At 35.0% G+C, this 22,306-nt stretch overlaps 1 protein-coding gene across 1 annotated transcript in view; it reads left to right on the top strand.

The window, feature by feature from the left end:
- The window catches only part of CATSPERT (catsper channel auxiliary subunit tau), an 80,054-nt gene that overhangs the window by 30,062 nt on the left and 27,686 nt on the right, over positions 1-22,306 (top strand). The window contains exons 6-13 of the mRNA XM_037044685.1: positions 1,293-1,337; positions 2,236-2,304; positions 3,994-4,073; positions 7,614-7,760; positions 11,775-11,880; positions 14,381-14,447; positions 16,845-16,888; positions 17,992-18,282. Coding sequence (XP_036900580.1) covers positions 1,293-1,337; positions 2,236-2,304; positions 3,994-4,073; positions 7,614-7,760; positions 11,775-11,880; positions 14,381-14,447; positions 16,845-16,888; positions 17,992-18,282 — 849 coding nt within the window. The remainder of the gene's footprint in view (positions 1-1,292; positions 1,338-2,235; positions 2,305-3,993; positions 4,074-7,613; positions 7,761-11,774; positions 11,881-14,380; positions 14,448-16,844; positions 16,889-17,991; positions 18,283-22,306) is intronic.

The raw sequence follows: 22,306 nt of genomic DNA on the forward strand, positions 1-22,306 counted from the left end.
CTTTCCACTAATGAGAATTAGTGACTAGAATGTCTGGGAAACATTCCAGGTAGCTAAAAGAAGAAAACGGTTTACATATACATGGAAGCAATGGAAGGAATTGTGGAGGGTGTTATTCCACCTCTTGACCTTGAAGTATATGGGCCTTCACTTGAGTTTATAAGGGAAGCAACATCCTTAGTAGTGAACCAGGCTCAGGTAAAGCAAAGGGGGATTATTTAGTAGATCAGTTAAAGATGTAAGATTGTTTGTTAATCATGGAATGGGAATTCCACAAGCTGCAGTGGAAAATGTTGGGAAGAAAGGGAACCATGGGATGTTGGTCTGGTTGGGAGAACTGATAGCACAGCAGAGATGACCAGAGATGGTGACCAAGGATACCGCAGGTTTACCTGGTTTAAAGATCCCAATAGTTTCCAAAAGATGAAAGAAGCCTCCGTTCGGTCAAGAGTTAGCTTATCATACAATTTACAATAGCCAAGTGTTGGAAGCAACCTAGGTGCCCATCAGTAAATGAATGGATCCAAAAACTATGGTACATTTACACAATAGAATTCTATGCAGCAGAGAGAAAGAAGGAGCTCCTACCCTTTGCAACAGCATGGATGGAACTTGAAAGCATTATGCTAAGTGAAATAAGCCAGGCAGTGAAAGACAAATACCATATGATCTCACCTTTAACAGGAAACTAAACAACAAAACAAACAAGCAAGCAAAATATAGCCAAAGACGCTGAAATAGAGAACAGGCAGACAGGGACCAGAGGAGAGAGGGGAGGGAATTTCAGGGGAAAAGGGGAAGGATTCACAGGAACAAATATAAAGGACACACGGACAAAAACTAAGGGGGTTGAAAATGAGAGGGAGGTGGGGAGCACTGGGGGTGTGGGCTGGGAAGGGAGTAAAAGACAGAAAACTGTATTTGAACAATAATTAAATTAAAAAATATTTTTAAAAAGAGGTAGCTTATCATGTAGAGTTATGTGTAGTGACCCTTCAGAAACTAGCTATAGAAATGAGCTCCAAAAGTACTGTAGGCAGTTCCTCTAAGAATTCAAAAAGGAGGACTATAACTGGCAGGGACGTTTTTGTCTAAAATATAAATGTAAATGTTAACTTTCATCTTTGGTACAACCTGGAATTTGTATTTTCTTTCAAATATTTATTTTATCTGTGTTTTAGCTACTAAATATGTGCATAAAAATTGTGATTTTTAAAAAAATGTGTGAAACAGTTTAGATTATATACATGAGTGAGTCTGTATTTAAGAATTTTATTACTTATTTGTTCTAGAAGGGGTGCTTTACTGAAGAATTTCAAGTATTGAATAAAAACACAGTAAGAGCTCTACTGAAACTTCCAAAGTTTTGTGCCTACACTTAACATCCCATATAACTGTACTCTGATATTGTTTGTATTTTTTGTTACTCTACTAGACACTGTTTGAATTAATGGAAATATATTAAACGGAAAGTACAGTATTTACTCACAAAATTTTCATCTCTCTTTGAAAAAAATTCTGTCTTACTGCTAAATAGTGAACAAGAAATTTAGAAACTTTGGGGTAGGAGAGTAAAATGCCTCTGAGGCTGCACAGGCTCAGGACCCCACTTGGTGACAAACTGTTTTTCCCCATGAGGAGTTTCTAAAGGGTTGTTTACAAGTCTTACTTGAATTTTTAAGTACTTAAAAATTATTATCTTGATTAATGAATCTTCTATTTAGAGAAACTTCTGCTGCCAAAAGCCAAAACGGGGACAAGGAACGTAAAAAACAGAATGATGGACATTTGAGGTCATAACCTCTGAGACCCTCCTTCATTTCACATATAAGCGAACCAGGTTCAGAATCTAAATCAAAATAATTTCTGAAAATGGAAGTGGAGGTGGGAGAAGTGTGAGTAAATACTTTAAAATGTATAACTCATATACATATATATGAATATATATACACATATATATGTATCTTATCATAATTCTATTAACAATTATAAATTGATATTCTCCACATGTTTTGTCATACAGTATTCCTTAACTTGAACATAAATTTTTTTTAAAGTTCAGGAATTCCACAGATTCTCCTATAGGAGTTCCTTGTATAATTTTATTTTTTAATCAAGAGATTCGTGCTTTGGTTTTCTAACTTAATAGATTAGTGAAGTAAAAATGTCCAACCCTCTTACTTTGTTAAAATATCTTTCTGATCAAATAATAAAATGCATTTGCCACATGTTTAGTTTATCTGCAGGATGGAGGTGGAATTTACGTTCTCCTATGGAAATTTTGGCTTTGGATTTTCACATCAGGTTAGTTCCCTTTTAAAAATCATTTTCCTGCAGTTCTTCAGTCAGTCATCCATCTCTGAGCCTCCATTCTTTCCAGTTTGATAGATTCTTTGAAATAAATATTTTAAAAAGAACGCTGTTTTTCTGCAGCCTAAAGAAAGTGAAACATTGCTATTATTTGCTTATCCACTTTAAAATAATGATCTTTTATTCCAAATATCTATTATAAAATTTGTGCATGTGTGTGTGTATATATATACACACACACACACACACACACACACACTTATATAATTTAAAACAAAATTATTTTAAGTATTTAAGAAGTGAGTGTGGATTTTTATATATAGAAATATGTATTAAAATGGATTCATCGATGTCATTCAGATATTGTTTGTGCTCTGATCACATGCTCCTTTCCCCCATGGTTACTTCAGTATCTGGTGCCATTGATATCTTCCTTGATTCATCCAGAAAGTAATATGCACAAAGAAGATGTCTTCCTAACTTTGGCCCGCCCTTTTTTAAATTCACTGCATATATCCACATTGCAGTGAAAGTTTTTGTATATTAATGTAAGTTCTTTCATTGTGTCCATAGGTTATATTTCTAGAATGGAAATTATTATACAAAACAATGAACTTTTCAAGGAATTGTTCTAGAAAAGTTGTACCAATATACATTCTCATCAAATGTATGAAAGAATTCTTGGTGTCCCTGGGCATTATCACAGCTTTGGGGCATTTATAAACCCAGTCATATTAGTGCTGTGGTTATATAGGGGAAAGGACCCCTATATTTTTCAAGCAATCTTTCATTTTTACTTTTCACTTTTTTATAGTCTTGGTGGTTTTTTAATTGCAAATCAAAAGTGAGTAACTCATTAAAAAGTCTGCCATTATGTTAACTGAGAAATTGCTGTAAAATATATTTTTAAATTTTGCCTGTGGTAGATCATAATGATTTTTAATGCCTTTTCAGTCAGAAGTAAGTAATATAGAAATGAAAACCCACTGGCACAAAGTTTTTTCTTTCTCTGCTTTGCTTTTTTCCCCTTCTGCCTATTATCTTTTCTTACTATCAATTAGGTCTTATAGGGGCCCCTAACCGTTTAGACTTTCTTTTGTAATAGTCACAGTTTATGAGCAGCAACCTCAGAGGCAGGTTTGTGTTTGAATGTAAGTATAACATGTAACAATTCCATTCTTAGGGAGAAATAGCCTTTCAAGTAAAACTGGACAAGTATTGTTTTATGTAGGTGGACTCTACTAAACACAAGGAACAAAGGTATTGCGTGGAAATGAGTGGGAAATTTAAGAAAAGTTCAACTTGATTTTCTGTCTATGAATTTTTCAGTAATATAGTTCCCTACTTACCTATCATGATAATGTCTAAGCAAAGTACCACATTGGGGGCAGATAAAGCTGCATTGAAATCCTGGCTCTCCTGCCTGTTGGGTAACCTGGAGCATATTACTTACTTCAAGTATTATCTGTAAAATAGGCACAGTTATCTACCACATAGGATTACTGAGAGGATTAAATAATATAAAAGAAGATTCTTGACAGATATTTAGCGCTCAATGAATGTTGGTTCTTCCCCTCTTAAGTATTTTTTAAGGCCTGTTTTATAGTCCTGGAGCATAGCAGTATTAGGGTGAACTCTAACTGTCATTAAGCAGTGTTAAAATATACTTACCATTTTCTTCAGTTAAAACCTCTTCAGAAAGTTGTGGAGCCATCCATGTTTATGAATATTGCACCACCTCCAGAAAGAACAGACCCTGTGACGTAAGTGTTTGAAGTGTTGGTAGCACAGTCAGATCACGTGGCCTTTGAAACATTTCACCATTTGATGGAGCATTTGGTTGTTAAGACATTGGTCAGAATGGGTTAGACCAGGGTTGTCAAACTCATTTTCACTGGGGGCCACATCAGCCTCACAGTTGCCTTCAGAGGGCCAAATGTAATTTCAACTCCTTAACAGTTAAGAAGTAGTTACACTTACACAGTCCTAAAATTATTTTGGCCCCTCGAAGGCAATCGTAAGACTGGTGTCACCCCTGGTGAAAATAAGTTCGACATCTCTGGGTTAGACTATAAACAGAGAGCAGTGAATTTTGTTTGCTTAAAAATGGGGAGAAAGTTAGAGTTTCTGGGTATAGCCCTGAAGAGAGCTGCTGGTCGGGGGGCTCTGGAGATAAGGAAAGTAAAGGAGGTGGGTGCCAGCTTCATGGCTGAGGGCGGGAGGGGAGGAGTACCCTGATGAGGAAAGTTGGCCGGTGAGATATTCCTTGTGTAGAAAGAAGTGAGGACTTTTAAGATCAAGGTGTCTAATAGTTTTTAATTCTCTGCTCCACAGTACAGTAGTGTTTACCCGACTTCCACATACTCCATTTGTTATTTCTAAATCCAGCTAAGTGTGTCTATGGTCAATAAATGCCATTAGCAAAACAAAAGTAATGTAAAATAGAATATGTCAACCAGTCTTGAAATTTCAACAGTAAAAAATAGATCAAAGAAAAATGAGCACCTGCAAGAGACATTTTAATCTATAGTGTTAAGAAAGAGAAATGGAAAAGATCAGAAATGGAATTAGTGAATTGGGTATAGGATAAGAAATTATATTCTGAAGTGTTTATTGTCTTATAGCCTCACCAACACTGGGTATTATTATTAAAAAATAAATTTTGTCCATTTGATACTGGTGATTTATTGAAATAGTAAAGTGGAATGTTTTCCTTATATTTATTGATTGTTATTTCCTTATCCATTTGCTCATTGATTCAACTAACATTTACTGAATGATTGCTATACCCCAAGGCACTGCAAATATAAATATAAATGAGGCCTGGCCCTTGCCCTCAAGTAACTTGTGGTTTAATGAAGACATAACCTGTAAAAAAATTATTAAAGAAGATAAGAGCTCTTCTAGAGGGAAACATAAGTACTATGGATCTTGGCCAAGGAACTTTCATACCTGTTCTTGAAGAGCTAGCTCTGTGATTGCCCTTTCTGTAGCCCAGCCCTTATGATGGGAACTGCAGTCACCGAACTGGGAGACCTGAATGAATTGGGAGTAACTGTATTCCAGTGTGGCAGGAGCCAAATGATGGGACTCTCCCACCGAAGGCAAGGTGGAGTGGTTACTGTAATGGACAACAAAGTCAAAGCAGCAGTCAGAATAGTGTGACACACAGACCTATGACACTGGCTAGCTGATCATGATATTATTAAAAAATATATATATATATATAGGAAGCCTACTAAATTATTACTTGATCTGTATGAGCAGAAAAGTTCTAGGTAAAGTGAACAAAAGCCTAACCTGAATCAGAAAAACAATAACAGCCCCTCAGTGAATTCCCAGTCTGAGCCAGTCTCGCTTAAAAGAGGAAGAGGCCTGGTCTCTTGAGGAGAGAATCTGGCACACTGCCAAAATTTTATGTTAATTTTTCTCCCAGCATTTAATGAGGGTGACTGTGCACGAGGGAAAAAGAAATAATCCAAGCTTGCAGAGACTACTGGACACTGGCTCTGAACTGATACTAATTTCAGAAGATCAAAAACATTTCTGTTGTTGACCATGGTAGGGGCTTATGGAGGTCAGTTGATTGATGGAATTTTAACTGCGATCCATCTCACAGCAGACCCAGTGGGTCCCTGATCCATCCTCCAGTCCCCTAATTCCAAAATACATAGTTGGAATAGACACATTCAGCAGCTGGTGAATTTGTACGTTGGTTCCCTGACCTGTGGAATGAGGGATATTATGGTGGAAAAGGCCAAATGAAAACCACTAGAGCTGCCTCTACTTAGGAAAATAGTAAAACAAAAGCAACATCACATTCCTGGAGGGATTACAGAGATTGGTGCCACCATGAAGGACTTGAATGATACAGGTCATTCCCATCACATCTACATTCAACTTGCTTATTTGCCTGTGGTTAAAACAGATGGCACTTGTAGAACAACAGTGGATTATTGTAAGCTAAACCAGGTGGTGACTGCAACTGCAGCTCCTGTTCCAGATGTAGTTTCATTGCTTGAGCAACTTAACACATTCCCCCCACCCACTCATACCTGGTGTACAACCATTGATCTGGCAAATGCTTTTTTCTCCATGCTCCTTAATAAAGACCTTCAAGCAGTTTCCTCTCAGCTGGCAAGACCAAGGACACACCTTCACTGTTCTCCCTGAGCAGTGTATCCATTCTCCAGTCTTATACTTTAATTCACAGGAATCATCACCTTTCCCTTATCAGATGGCCCCTTACAGTAACAACATCATGCTGATTGAATCAAGTGAGCAAGAACTACACTTTTAAAAGAAATTTTAGTTTCAGATGTACAGAATAGTGGTTAGACAATTACATAGTTAACAAAGTGATCTCCCTTATAATTCTAGTACCTTCCTGGCACTATACATAGCTCTAGACTTACTGATGAGACATTTGCATGTCAGGGTGGAAAATACGTCTGACAAAATTCAGGGGCTTTCTACCACAGAAAAATGTTAGGAATCTAGTGGTATGGGTTTTGTCAAGATGTCCCTGCTAAGGTAAAGGTCAAAGTGTATCTGGGTCCTGCTAAACCGAAAAAAAAGATACACAATGTCTGCTGGGCCTCTGGATTTTGAGTAACACACTGGGGTGTGCTACTCAAACATATTTTGATGTAACATACTTTGATGTTACATCATAATATTTAAGTTATATCATAGTATTTAGGTTTCAGGATATTGAGGAGAAGGGTTAACACCCAAGGACTCTACACCTTTTCTGGGGAATGAGAAAGTTTTGGTTTGTGCAGGATAGTTGTAGAAGGAATTATGACCTTGTTGTTGCTTTCATTTGGAGATTAAATGTGTTTTAAGGAAATATGAATGGATGCCAAGTTGACAAAGGGTGGATGTAACATAGTTAATTTTATATGTCAACTTGACTGCACATGAGATAGAGATTTGGATGTAGAGATTGGGAGAGAAATCTGGGCTCAAACACTTTCAACTTCTCTTTAGAACTTCGGGTTCTCTCCTAACCCATTTCTGTTGCCCATATACTTAATAGTAAGAGTACTCCAAACAACACTTCTCCCAGGATTCTCAACTTCTGTCGTCTTTCTTAGCTCTGTCCTCTGATGGTCCAAAGTGGGTAAGTGAAGCCCCGGCTGGTGTAGCTCAGTGGATTGAGCGCAGGCCTGTGAACCATACAAAGTAGATAGGTGAGCTTACAGTGTAAAAAAGAGAGTGATTCAAAAGTGATAGTTACCACTGGTTTTAGACATGCACTTATGTATAATTTCAGTATTTAACTTTATTACCTTTTGCAGAAATGTTATTATACCACAGCCGATAGAATATCCAGCATTCTTATCCCCAGACCTGAATGTTACCGTTGGGATGCCAACATCAGTACCCCAATCCAACCGGCCCTCTGTAGTGCGACTTGAAAACCTTCAGCAACAACCTCGGGAAAGGTAGTAAACAAAATGTTTTAAAATCTTATTTGTGTGTTGTTTGTATATTAATTTTTTTCTTTGAGACATGGGCTTGCTATTAGTCCAGAAACATTCATTGTGGTTAATAATTCATGGTTTCAGAGGTTATTCCTGAGTTTTGCTTATTGTACTTAGGTGTTTGTTTCAAAAAGTCAGCGATATGGCAAGAAAAGAGGTGAGAACTCATTTATAAGTTAATGTCAACAAAATAAAGAGATAAACTCAGGCAAGCTCAAAATTGTAAAAAGATGAGTTTATTCAGGAATAACAGGGGAGTTGCAATTCAGGACATGCAAGTTGTAGCAAGCTATGAGTGAATCCATTGAGGGCTTGGGGTAGGCTGTATTTGTGGGCAGGGAATATAAGGAGGGGGAAGTTCAGTTAGAGTCTGTTAGAATAAGAAACAAATGGAGACCAGCTTTGAAAATTCTTTGAGCTGACAAAACCAGTCAGCCAGTCATACAAACAAAGCTCAATTTAGCTTTTCTTTTTAATCCTCACTTTGGGATATATATACTACTTTTAGAGAGAGATGAAGGGAGGGGGAGGGCAGGGGTGGGGAGAAAGAGAGAGAAACATTAGTCAGTTGCCTTCTGTCTGTGCCCTGCCCAGGGATCACACCCACAACCTAGGTAATTGCCCTGACTAGGAATCAAACCTGCAACCTTTTGGTATATGGGACAATGTTCCAACCAACTGATCCACCCAGCCAGTGCTGAATTTAGCTTAATTTTAAAGACCAACTTGCCTTGGGTCATTTCTTATTCATGACCTAGAAACCATAAACAAAACTTCCCAAGGCTGATTTGAGGCAACCCCTGGCCAATTACCTATCATTTAAGAAAATTCCAGTATTTTCAGTTTTCTGTAAATTGGAGATTTATGGGAAATCAGTTTTTCAGTTCTTAAGTTTTGTTTTTCTGAGGTCACATGTGTGAGATTTTTTTATTTTAAATCCTCCGGTTCTATTTTAGATTGAAAGTCTTCCACCGGAGAAAGTACATTTGCTCTGCCTCTTGACTCAACAATATATTATATAGGTTTCTCACTCTCTGCTCTGTATATCTCATTTTTTTCTCTGTAGTTCAATCTAGATATTTCCTTCTCACCTATTTTGTAATTCACTGGCTCTTTCTTTCCAAGCCCCAGCTGCAGAACTCTGACTTGTCTGGCTCGCAGTAACAGCCGTGGTTTTGCTTGGCTTTCTTTTGACAGCGATACCACTCTACTCCCTTCTTTCTAGCAGCATTGGTCACACAGTGAGTCATCATCATCTTCACTTTCTGCTGGCTGACTCACATGTATCTTTTTGTTGTGCACTTTCATAATCTTGAGATGTTATCCTCCCTATTCTTTTTCTTACTGTTGTTCAAGTACAGTTGTCTCCATTTCCCCCAAGTCCCCACAACTCCAGCCATCCCCACGTCCCACCCCTGATCCCACACCCCCTTGATTTTGTCCCTGTGTCCTTTATAGTTGTTCCTGAAAACCACCCCCCCTTCCTTTATCCCCCTCCTCCTCCCTTCTGGTTACTGCCAGATTGTTCCTAATTTCAATGTTTCTGGTTATATTTTGCCTGCTTGTTTGTTTTTGGAATTTGGACCTGATAGTATTCTGTTGCTAAAGTTTATATGAAATTAATTTTCCTGGCTTTTTTTTGGTAGGAGACTTGGTTTAGAAAGCTTTCTTAGGTTCACAGAGCTCCCACTCCCGATGTTTTCATCTGGTGTTAAAAAATGCAATGAGCTGATTTCTAAGATTTTTCTGAGGCCCTGTACTGGAGTAGAGACCTGGCCGATCTGCTTTAAGCACTCACGGTGGTTAAACTGCTTCAGTTTTTTTAGTTCTTAGCATGAATCCTTTGCGTTCACTCACTTTCTGAATGAACAAACCCCTCCCAGTTCTAATTGCTGTTCTTAAATTGGCTAGCTGTGCTGTCCTGTGACTAATGTTAGTTATTTGGGGTTTTCTTATTCTCAAGTTGATCAGATACTGGTTGCTTTCTCCCGTGTATACGCTGTACCACAAGAATGTTATGTACCTGGTCCAGCACAAATAATGCCCCTTTTTATTACAGTCTTTTATTACAAAATCATAAGTATGGAATTCTGTGACATAACAATATCCCACTCAAGCACACCGTATGACATTTTAGGTGAAACGTTCAAATTAAAACTATAAATTATTACATCCATATTATTACCCTACCAACACACTCAAAGAGGCCTTGCTTCTACCAGACCCCTATATGTGCTTGGGAGCTCACAGGAATACCTTGTCACATGATTTTGTTGTAAATGTTGCCTAATTTACATTTGCTGTAAATGTAAGCTTTGGGGTTTGCTATCTAGATACTCTGCATATTTTATTCTATTCTATTATTTTTATTATTAAATATATTTTACTGATTTTGCTATTATAGTTGTCCCATTTCTTTCTCCCCTTTATTCCCCTCCACTCTGTATCCCTCCTCCCACCAGCATTCCCCCACCTTAGTTCATGTCCATGGGTCATAGATATAAGTTCTCTGGCTTTTCCGTTCCCATACTGTTCTTAACCAGCCCCTATTTTGTACTTACCGTTCATGCTTCTTATTCCCTATACCTTTTCCCCCATTTTTCCCTGTCCCCGTCCCTGCTGATACCCTTCCATGTGATCTCTATTTCTGTGAATCTGTTCCTGTTCTAATTGTTTCCTTAATTCATTTTTGTTTTGTTTTTGTTTTCTTAAGTTTGGTTATTGTAGATACTCTGAATATTTTTATGTAGGTGTTTGGGAAGATCCAAAAATTATGCTACCTCTGCTGCCAGTATCTTTTAGAATTTCCCTTTTTTGCCATATTTCACATTTATAAAAAATTTTCTGTAGGGGGAATTTGTTTAAACAATCACCTACAAATAACAATTTTGTTTCTTTATTCATATTCTTTACTCTTTAATTTTGTTTTGTCTTTCTGTGACAGCTAGAAGTCCAGTCAGTGTATGATATGAATAGCAGGGCATTGGGCGATATCTTTGTTTTGTTTATGGTCTTTAACAACAGTGCTTCTAGCACATAAATAACAGTCAAAAGCATTATTTATATGGTTTTTTGGTAGATATCCCATATCAGCTTAAGTAAATTCTTTCATTCTTTTCTAGTTTTCTAAGAGTTTTCTTTTTATTTTGCTCATGAGTAAATGTTGGATTTTTGCCAAATGCTTTTTCTTTTTTAGTCAGTTAAATTGTATTTAAATTATATTTTTAAATCTTAATTTCAAAATATTCTTGTGTTTGTGGAATAAACCCAATTTGTTTATGGTGTAATATCTTTAGGACACTGGATTTTTTTGCACTAAGATTATGTTATTTGTAACATTTGCATGTACATTCATAAATAAGATTAAACTAATTTTCCTTTTTTCTCATGTCCTTCTTAGGTTTTATTATCATAAAATGAATTGGGAAACATTAACTCTTTTTCATTTAATTCTTGCCAGTTATATCTTTAAATTTTTAAAGCCTTTGGATTAAAAGTTTATTTCTTGGGTTATTTCTTGGATTAGAAGCTAAAATCCTATTTTTAAATTTACTTTACTATGAAAGATACCATATGTATATTGAATAATTTATAAAATATGTATATAGTTTAAATAACAAGACCAATATGTATTGAATAATTTTAAAAACATGTATGTATGGCTTAACTAAAGATAAAATCATTGCCTATATATTTATAATTCTGGTTAAGAAACACAATATCCTCAATATCAGAACTGTGTTTCCTGTGCCCTCAGAAGATTACATCTCCCTCCCCAACCCTCCCAGGTAACTACTACCCTGTTTTTTGTTGTAATCATTCCTTCTGCTTTGACTGTATCTTTAAACAATATATCGTTGGTTTGCCTCTTTTGGACCTTTTAAAAATGGATCACTGTATTTTTTGTGTGTGTGAATCTATCATATATATTTTTCTTGCTTTTTAAATCCGTAACTCTGTGTTTTCTTCCTTTAGGCTGGAAAAAATGAAAAAAGAATATAGAGATCTGCGTACATGGAGAGAAAAAGCTATGTATTTAGAAGAAGTTCTTACCCCCAAATTCGAATTTAATGAACTTGAGGTAATTAACATAATATGTTCTCCCATATGTAGCTTTTAATACTTTTTATTTTAAAAGATTATGATAATTAATCCTGGCTGGTGTAGCTCAGTGGATTGAGCACGGGCCTGTGAACCAAAGGATCGCAGTTCAATTCCCAGTCAGGGCACATGCCTAGGTTGCAGGCCAGTTCCCAGCAGGGGACGCACGGGAAGCAACCATACATTGATATTTCTCTCCCTCTCTCCTTCCCTTCCCTTCTAAAGATAAATACATAAAATCTTAAAAAAATACAAACTTACCTTTTTCATGAACTGTATTTCATGCACTTTATTATCTTGGTAATGTTAAATTCATTAAATATTGATTGACAATTTATAAGATTTAGTTTTTTAACAGCTTTATTGAGATATAATTTGTATACATATAATTCATCCATTCAAAGTATACAATTCAGGGCCCTTATTATATTCAGAGTTGTGTGCCCATTGTTACAATTAATTTTAGAACGTTCTCATTACCCCAAGAAGAAACCCCACACCTTAGTTTATACCCTCCAAATGCCCATGTCCCCCAACCCTGCTCTCTGTTTCTATAATTTGCTTTTTCTAGACATTTCACATAAATGAAATCATACAATATATGGTCCTTTATGACTTGCTTCCTTGACTTAGCACAGTGTTTCCTCAGTGGCCAGTGATGTGAGCATCTTTTCATGTGCTTACTGGTGATTTTTATGTCTTTTTTGGATAAATATTTATTTAAATCAATTGCTGATTTTTAATTGGATTATTTGTACTTTTATTTTTGAGTTGTAAGAGTTCTTTAGATATTTTAGATACTAGACCTTAATCAGATATATAAGTAAGGTTTAATGTTTAGAAATGCAGTCTAACCTGTACATTTTTGTCTGGCAATAAAAGACTCGGGGATTTCAGTAGATAGTTAAAACATTGAAATGAAATGGTATTTATAACATATTGATATATTCATGATTTTTAACTTCTTTTAGTATTATTATTGTGTATTGTTGTTCGAGCACAGCTGTCTCCATTTTCCCCAGCTATGCCCCACCCCAACACTGACTTCCACCCTTGATCCTTCCCCCTTTGGCTTTGTCCATGTGTCCTTTATATATATTCCTTGACAACCCTTCCCCTATTTTCCCACATTATCCCTCTCACTTCTCCCCTCTGGTTACTGTCAGTTTGTTTTTTATTTCAGTGTCTCTGGTTATACTTTGCTTGCTTGATTGTTTTGTTGAATAGGCTCCACTTATAGGTGAGATCATATGGTATTTGTCTTTCACTGCCTAGCTTATTTCACTTAGCATAATGCTCTCCAGATCCATCCATGCTGTCATAAAGGGTAGGAGCTCCTTCTTTCTTTCTGTTGTGTAGTACTCCATTGTGTAAATTTACCCTAGTTTTTTGATCCATTCATTTACTGACGACCACCAAATTACACCATACACAAAAATAAACTCAAGATGGATAGAAGACTTAAATATAAGTTGCAACACCATAAAAGTCCTAGAGGAGAACATAGGCAGGAAAATCTCAGATATTCCATGCAGCAATATTTTCACCAATATGTCCCCTAGAACAAGGGACATAAAAGAAAGCATAAACAAATGGGACCTCATCAAAATAAAAAGCTTCTGTACAACTAAAGAAAACATCAGCAAAATGAAAGGGGAACCAACTGTATGGGGAAATATATTTGCAAATGATACCTCGGACACGGGTCTGAGCTCCAAAATATATAAAGAACTCACATGACTCCACTCCAGGAAGACAAACAACCCAATTAAAAAATGGGTAAAGGACTTGAACAGACACTTCTCCAAGGAGGACATATGTTCATGATTTTTAATGCTTTTGCTGTAACTGGACAGAGTTGTGTTGCTATAGAATAATTTAATTAACATACGAAACAGAATTGGTATTGTAGGAAAATTTTAGGGAATCCTTTATTAATGGGACTATGGACTTTGGGTTCTTATTGAAAGATCAGTATTCTATAAGAGCCAGTGATCACTCTACCATATAATTCTTCTTGGAATTTTGTAAAGAGCTACAGTACTTTTCAACTCATAAGCCATAATGTATTTTAATAAAAAGGTAATTTGTTTCCTGGAGGTATCATCATATAGGCCTTGAGATTACATTATGTCATTTATCTTGTAATCTTTTTCTATCACACATCCATAATTTAAATACCTTATCAATTCTTAGGTATCCTTTCCCTAGAACTTCAGCTCCTAGCCAGGTAGTTGAAGGGGTCATGGGAGGGGAGGACTGGATGAAAGAAGGGGAAGGATTAGCCAAAGAACATATATACACAACACATAGACTCTTTAAAATAGTGCTGTTTGGTTTGCTTTCTTCACAAGCACTTATCCTCTTGTCTTCTCTAAATTTAAAAAAATATATGAAAAGTTATGAAGGCAAACAAAAATGTTTTAACTCTTTAAACATTTCACCCAATGTATTTTGATGTATTTTTTTTATGCTTCTAGAAAAGTGATACCGATGAGACACTTGAAAGCCAGTTTGAAGAGAAGCCTGAAAATACTGTAACATCAGGTTAAGAGACTAATTTACTTTTTGTATTTATTATTAAGATAATTAAAAACAGAGTGGTTGTATCACAAATATAAAATTAGTAATTTTCTTTAAGTGGATTTCATATTTTGATAGGAAATACATGTGTGTTTCATTATAGTTTGGTGCATGCTATTTATTTTATAACTCTTCAAAGAAAAGGTTTAGACTTAAGAGTTATTTTAATTTTTTAATTGTCCTTTATTCCTTTAAAGTCAAGAAAAAAGTTAAATTTTAACTATGAATTATGCAAAGGTATTTTTTTTGGAAATAAAGAACAAACTGACAGTGACCAGAGGGGAGGGAGAGGGGGATAATGGAGGAAAGGAGGGGAAGGGACAAACAAAGGAACATGAATAGAGGACTTATGGGCATGGACAATGTCGGGGATTGACTATGGGAGTGGGAGTAGGAGTAGGGGAGAGCAATGGGGGACAAGGTGGGACAACTGTAACAAAACAACAATAAAAAAGAAATAAAGGTTTTTTTGTTAAACGTTATTGGTACAGCTGTTGGTCTATTATGTAGGGGTGTGTGTGTGTGTGTGTGTGTGTGTGTGTAAGAGAGAGAGAGAGAGAAAGAGAGAGAAAGGGGGAAGAGAGAGAAGAAATTAGCATTAAATTTGTAAATATACCACAATTATCAGCAAGACTTTTCTAGTAACAGAACTTTTTTTCTTTATTTTTATTGTCAACACTATTACAGCTGTCCCCATTCCTCCCTGCCACCTTTACCCACCCCTACCCAGCCCCCACCCCTACCACCCTGCTCTGGCCATTACCACACCATTGTCTGTGTCTATGGGTTATGCATATATATTGTTTGGCTAATCCTTTTTTGTCTTTCATCCAGTCTTCCCCTCCCCTGACCCCTTTAACAGCTGTAGGCATGCATATGTCCATGCCTCTGTTTCTATTTTGTTCATCAGTTTATTTTGCTCATTACATTTCGTTCATAAGTGAGGTCTTATGGTATTATGCCTTTCTCTGACTGGCTTATTTCACTTAGCGTAATAATCTCCAGGTCCAGCTGTACTGTCACAAAAGGTAAGATTCCCTTCTTTTTTTTTTTTTTACGGCCATGTAGTATTCCATTGTGTAAATGTCCCACAGCATTTTTGTCTGCTCATCTAATGATGAGCACTTGGGCTGTTACCAGATCTTGGCTATTGTAAATGATGCTGCTGTGAACATAAGAGTGCATATATTCTTTTGAATTGGTGTTTTGGGATTTTAGAATATATATCCAAAAGTGGGATCGCTGGAATCAACCAGCCTGGCATAACTATTGTATCTTTAGCCTACTCTCCACCTGAAACATTCAAGTTCTAGGTGTAGGGTAGTCACATTTACTTCTTTGATATTATTTTTGAAGATTGTAATTTAATCTTTTTTACTCACTGATGGTGGCCATCTTTCCCTTTTTTAATTTATATTTTTTCACTTATCCAAAAAATTATTTATTAAAGTTTATTGGATCATCTAGTGACTTCTTTGCTTGCCTCCTATAGTTATAACTAACATTTAGTGGTTAGTGTTCCAGGCACTTTACTTGGATTCCATAAATCAGTCCTCACAGCATTCGGGGGCACTGTTATTATTTACCTACATTTTTACAGATGAGAAAACTGAGGATCAAACCAATCAGTGATTACACAACCATTAAATGATGAGGGTTGAATTTGAGCCTAGTCTGTTTAACCAAAAAGCTCAAACATTGAACCATGTTGATGCTCGCATCTTACATATACGTGTACCATACCTATAAGATGCCATTAGCCTCTTTTACATATGAGAAAACCAAGGCTCAGAAAAATGAGCTAACCACTATCACACAGCTGATAATAATAACCATATAAATTTTTTTACTAAACTTATACATTCCTTTGTATCTCAATTCTTTATTTCCTCTTTCTTTTAGGTTTTCTACTTGCTAAACATGTATTCTTTGTATTTTTAAGAGAATTTTACAAATGTTTTTATTAGCCTTTCTTGAATGGTCCTTTTTTCATTGGTTTTTTTCTAATCTCTTTTACCAATCCCAATCTAATCACTGACCCTCTGGGATTTATTTTATTTCCTCTTCACTTTTGATCAAATATACTCTACACCTGGTTTTGTGTCTTAATTGATGGATCTGAAATCTCATCACCTTATATGTTTTCATTTCATCTTCACTTCTGTACATTTACTACTCCCCCATCTTCCAAGAGATCTCAAGTCTGTTTTTACCAAATAGTGTTTGTTTGTATAGCTGTTTTGATTTAATTTTTCTTTGTTCTTGGTGAGAAAAACTATAATAATAATTTACTAGTGTATATACATATAAATAACATGTTTATTTTATATATAATAAAGTATTCTGTTAATTTGTTAACAGATGTTCCTTTTGTAAATGAGAAAGCTGAAATTATTTCAAGTGAGGTAAGGGAACTTGGAAGATGACTTCTAATATCACTATTTTTTGAAGGGATGAAATATGTATAAATGGAGAAATATTTATAGATGAAAAAAGCACTCAAGAAGTTATTCAGGTTATCCTGGTTATTTTTGTTGTGGCAATAAATTTACAGTTACATGATTTAAGTAAAATTACACACTTAAAAAGGAAGTTTCAGCATAAAATAGTAGCATTTAAAAAAAAATATATATGAAGACGGTGGACAAAAAGAGTTGATAAAGACAAGGGAAAAACAAGTAAAACAAAAGCATAAAGTTCTGCACAATGATCTTAGAAATGGATACCACAGACCTGACCACTTTCTTTACTTTTTTGTATGGAATGCTAATCTATTTTTATAATATAAATAAGCAAAAATAGAGTTAACATGATATTATATGCTTTTTATCTAATTTTCCAGAAGGTACATTCCATAAAATAGTGAATCTGTATGTAAACCAATAAAAAATAAAAGGTTCTTCTATTACCACTTGACAAGTGGGATTTAATGATTTCCATCTGTGGGTCATCGGCTTCCAAATACCAGGTGAAGAGTCACATGAACTGTGTTCCCCAGTCCTAGGAGAGAGTGAAAAAAGACAATATGGATAATTTTTCACAGAGCTAAGTTTATTTAGCTTAACAGTCTGTTTTTTATAAGGTACCATTGTTTGTAATATTTTCCTATTAAAATTTCCTTTGTGGTATAGCTATGATTTTTTGATATGAGCTATTTGCTATTAAATATCCTTTATTTTATGATATACTGGTGGTAGTGTAACAATAAAATGTTAGACTCCTCAATCTTCTTTTTTGAGATATTGCTGATTTATAAAATCTGATATATGAGTACCACTGATTTATAAAGTAGTCTAATCATTTTCATGGATAATAGTCCATGGTGTCGGGAAAGTAGAGAATTGCTCAACTCTTTTAATAAGGACTGGAATGAGTTACAAATATTGGTGGTAACTTGTTATGATAAAGGAAAGAGTACAAATGATTTTGAGTCCTGTTTTGTCAGTTTTAAACATTTTCTAGTCAGTGATGCTTAATTGATAGTTTGTTTTATTGATGTATTTTCTAGTTACTGGATAATGATAAGAAGGACCTGGCTCTACCAACTCTGAACCAGATGGATCCAGATAATTCAAATGCTGTTGCTCCTAAAAGTGATGAATCAACAAAACAAAGAGATACTCCAGTGCCCACTATTCCTAGCCTGACAATCACAGAAGAGTACAAAATACTACCTTTAGAGGAAGACCAGTTAGAACCTGCAACAGGCAGAAAACCCAGTAATGTACACTTTCAACCAAAAGTACAATTAAAAGATAACCATCCAGGTGTTTTTAGAACAGACTCATCTGCATCAGAGGTAACCTTAAAAAGTATTCCTAATAAATCCAAGTGGAATAAAGAGGAGGAACTTAGATTCATCTCCAACAAAAATTAAGAGGCAAAGTAAAAACCTAAGCTTAGCTAGAAGGAAGAGCACTGTTTAGTTTCCCCAGATTCAAAATCAAAAGGTAGCTTTCAAAGCCAAGATCCAAAGCAAGACCTTGAACTAAAGGTATTTGCCCTCATATTGAACCTATAAGACTAGGGAAAACAAAATTAATTCACTTAACATAAATAATTAAATACAAGTAAATTGAAAATATAATTAAATATCTCTAAGTGGAAGTGTGTCTCAGTATATTAAACATTCCTACCCTATTTATACTCAGGTAAGGAGGAAAAACCTTAAAGGAAAAAAGCAAAGTGATCAGAAATACCAGAAATACAAGCTAGTCTCATGGGTTGATGTAAAATTCAGCTGAAAGTGTAAAAACAGTAACAAAATATAAATTCAAAGGAAATTTGAAAGCCTGGGAAATTATTTCAGTAGAAATTTTTAATAAAACTTATATGATAGGAAACAACATTCTCCCTATTATAAATAATTTTATAGTTTAAAATAAGAATTATGAGAAAGTAAATGTAAAGGTACACAAGGGTAAAGCCTTTCTCAAAATGACAGTTACTATTTAAATCTTTATATCTTATATTATAGGTAGCTCATAAAACAGTATAAAAATATGTACTGGTCAGTGGGTAAACAATTTGACGTCTCAGTGAGGCTCCGCCTCTAAATACTTCAACAAGCATGGGCACTTAAGTCTCTCAGCTTATTTCCTGATCTATAATATGATGGATCATACTAGGTCATTCCTAAAATCCCTGTCAAATTCAAAAGGATAATTTTATTATATATCTCTAATTGGGGAATTATTCATAATTACCTACATCAACAACCCAACCAATGTAACTTAATAACATTGTGGTTTTTACTGAATGTGGAAGTAATATAGTCATTACAGAAAATTTTTAGCATTACAAAGGACTAACTATAGTTGGGTCTGTTGGAAAAATAGGGCCGCTAGACTTGATCAGTGCAGGGGCTCAGACAACAGTGTAATGATTGGGGTGGGCAGAGGAGCGAGTGCAGGTGGAAGAGGGCACAGGGGGATAAATGGTAGTAGGAAAAGTACAATAAAAATGAACTATTAAAAAAGAAAAAATAAATATTATAACTGTAGAACTTAGATTACCCTTCTTCTCCAGTGGATATTATTATTAATTTATGAGGACTGCAGTCATCTGTTTCTTTTATGATTTATCCAAACTATTTTTGAGAAGACTGTATTTCTTGTTATTTCTGGTCAGTCACTGAAGTCTTTGTTCCATTGTCTTGGTAGTCAAGTAATGACCCAATGGATTTCTTAACATTCCAAAATTTAGTTGTCCTTTTAAAGTTAAACAGTCCCCTGGTACTATAAATTTCGTGTTAGATTTTGGAGTTTGAAATAATTGATCTGTCAGTCTCTGACAATTTCTACTTGTTTCAGTAGATGGACCAATTCTTTGAGCAGCCTGCTCCACCATCTTCTATAACTTGTCCCCTCTTGATATATGTTTTCTTTGATATTAATCTTATTTTTATTTTATCTTTTATATATTAGTTTTTTCCCCCTGAGGCTTAGAGAGAACCAATGATAGAGGTTCTTAGAGAGAATCAAAGAAGAGGCCAATGATATACAAAGTAATAGCATGCACAGTTTTTGTTTGTTTGTTTTGGTGCTTGAAATGTCCTCAACAACCTACTAATACAAAATTTCAGTCATACAAGTTACCTCACTGCCTTCAGTTGCACTGGTTAAATTGTAAATGAATTCTTATCCTTATATAAGATAAAGCCAAATGGTAACATTGGATCTCATTTTTTAATTATTTATAGCCATAAATAATGCTGTTCAAAATTCATGTTGATATTTAATTATTGTTTCTATTGACATTTTCTGGTATTTTCTATTTTATTTCAGGGTTCCTATTGTTCGTTTAGCCCACTGAATGAATATATAAGGGACTCTGATCATGTAGGTATGTTATTATTTACATATAGTTGTAACTTTCAAATATCCAGGGAAATTGGAAATATGAACTGATATAAAACAGTGATTATCAAGACTTTCAAAATACAAATCACACTATTTTATGATAGCTGGCATGAAAAATCTTTGGAATTACAATATTAGTAGGAAATCAAACAAAGCAAAATACAGATGGCATTAAAATCCTAGATAGTTTATTTTTTATGTATTATGATATTATTTAACCATTATGGTTAAGTAATATGTTTATCTGTGTTTATCATAATAAACATAATATGTTTATTGTGTTTATCTGTGTTTACAAACAATTTGGCTATGCTGAAGATCTACCCAGAGGTTTTTCTAAATCAAGGAATTGTTCCATGGTATCACTATGAAGATGTTCAACATATCAGTAAACCCAAAGGTGATAATCAAAATATTTAACAACTACTACAGCATGAGCACAGAATAACCAAATCAGACAGTGCTGCTGGGTCAGAGTTCCAGAGGTTTCCTGCTGTGCCACACGGGGTTGAAGGAAACTGAAAAACCCTAAGAGAAGGTAGCCAGGGCAACGAATATACAATGGGCACATGAGTATTTTTAAGCAGCCACTTTTTTCAAATTAGTACAGAAGTGTTTTAATACTTAATAGTTGGAACAGTCATAACTGTGTCGTGACTGAATATCCATCCAGAGGAGACTGCAGTAATATCATTAAAATAAGAAGATAACCAGAACACTTGACAGGGAAGATGAGCAAGCATATTTCTTTGTAACATGCAAGCATCCCTGGGTCGTAGAGAGTATTCTCTGACTATCAATGTGTGGGGAAAAGTATCAATGAAAGTGTAATCAAGAAGTATGTTTTTATTTTATAATTTTTTAATTACAGTTGACATTCAGTATTATTTTTTATTAGTTGCAGGTATACAGCATGGTGGTTAGACAATTACATAATTTACAAAGTTATCCCTCTGGTAATTCAAGTACCCACCTGGCACCATTCATCATTATTACAGCATTATTGAATATATTCCCTATGACAATTTACACCCACATGATAATTTTGTAACTACTAATTTGTAGAGAAGTATATTTTTAGAACAAAGTACCCAAAGAGAAATTTAGTGTATCTTAAATAGTTTAATAGTTGGAAACAAAAATGATTAGAAATTAACCATGTTTTTTATATTTACACATATATATATACATATGTATATATACTTACACATCTGTTCTATACAGTGATAACAGTTCTAAAAACATTTTTGGGTTTAGAAAGTAATTTCAGAACATGATATCTGTTTCAGAACTATTACTTTAAATGTCAGGAAAAATTGAAAGTATACCTAAGCTACTATTTATTCTATTGTAGAAGAAAAAGTGACTATTGTAACACTCAGTAGTAATACAGCATTTTGGGAGATTGGGATACTTGGGGAACCACTGTATGATTTCTATAAAACTTTTTTCTGATATCCTCTGGATTCTTCTAACCCCAGAAGAACTTTGGGAGCAAATCTAACAGAACAGCAAGCAAACTCCTTACTCTGTTATTTTCAACTGAACTATTAATGGAGATATAAACTGGAGCTCACCCCTGCTTAGCCACCAACTGCCTCTGTGACCTTAGGCTATCATTTGCCTTACAAAAGCCTTAAATTTCCCATTTTAAAAATGAAAGAGTGGAACTAGATACTAAAAAATGAGTATTTGAGCACTTCCTGTGGTTGCCTTATATTGCATTATTTAATCACCATAACTTTGTAAACACTTTACATATATTAATTTATGTAATCTTACAACCCTGTGAGATCAACACTAATATGCCAGCTTTACAGAGGAGGCAGCTGAAGTATGGAAAGGCTGAGTAATTTTAAAATTCTGTAGAAAGCAGGGAGGACAAACCAGGAGCCCAGTCTGCACTGCTGAGTGATGAGCCTTTCTGTGGAAGCGGTGTCACATCGAATGCAGACTTGGAAA

This window comes from Sturnira hondurensis, unplaced genomic scaffold (genome assembly GCF_014824575.4).
Source record: "Sturnira hondurensis isolate 20B ecotype Veracruz unplaced genomic scaffold, ASM1482457v3 Scaffold0004136, whole genome shotgun sequence".
Taxonomy (NCBI): Eukaryota; Metazoa; Chordata; class Mammalia; order Chiroptera; family Phyllostomidae; genus Sturnira; species Sturnira hondurensis.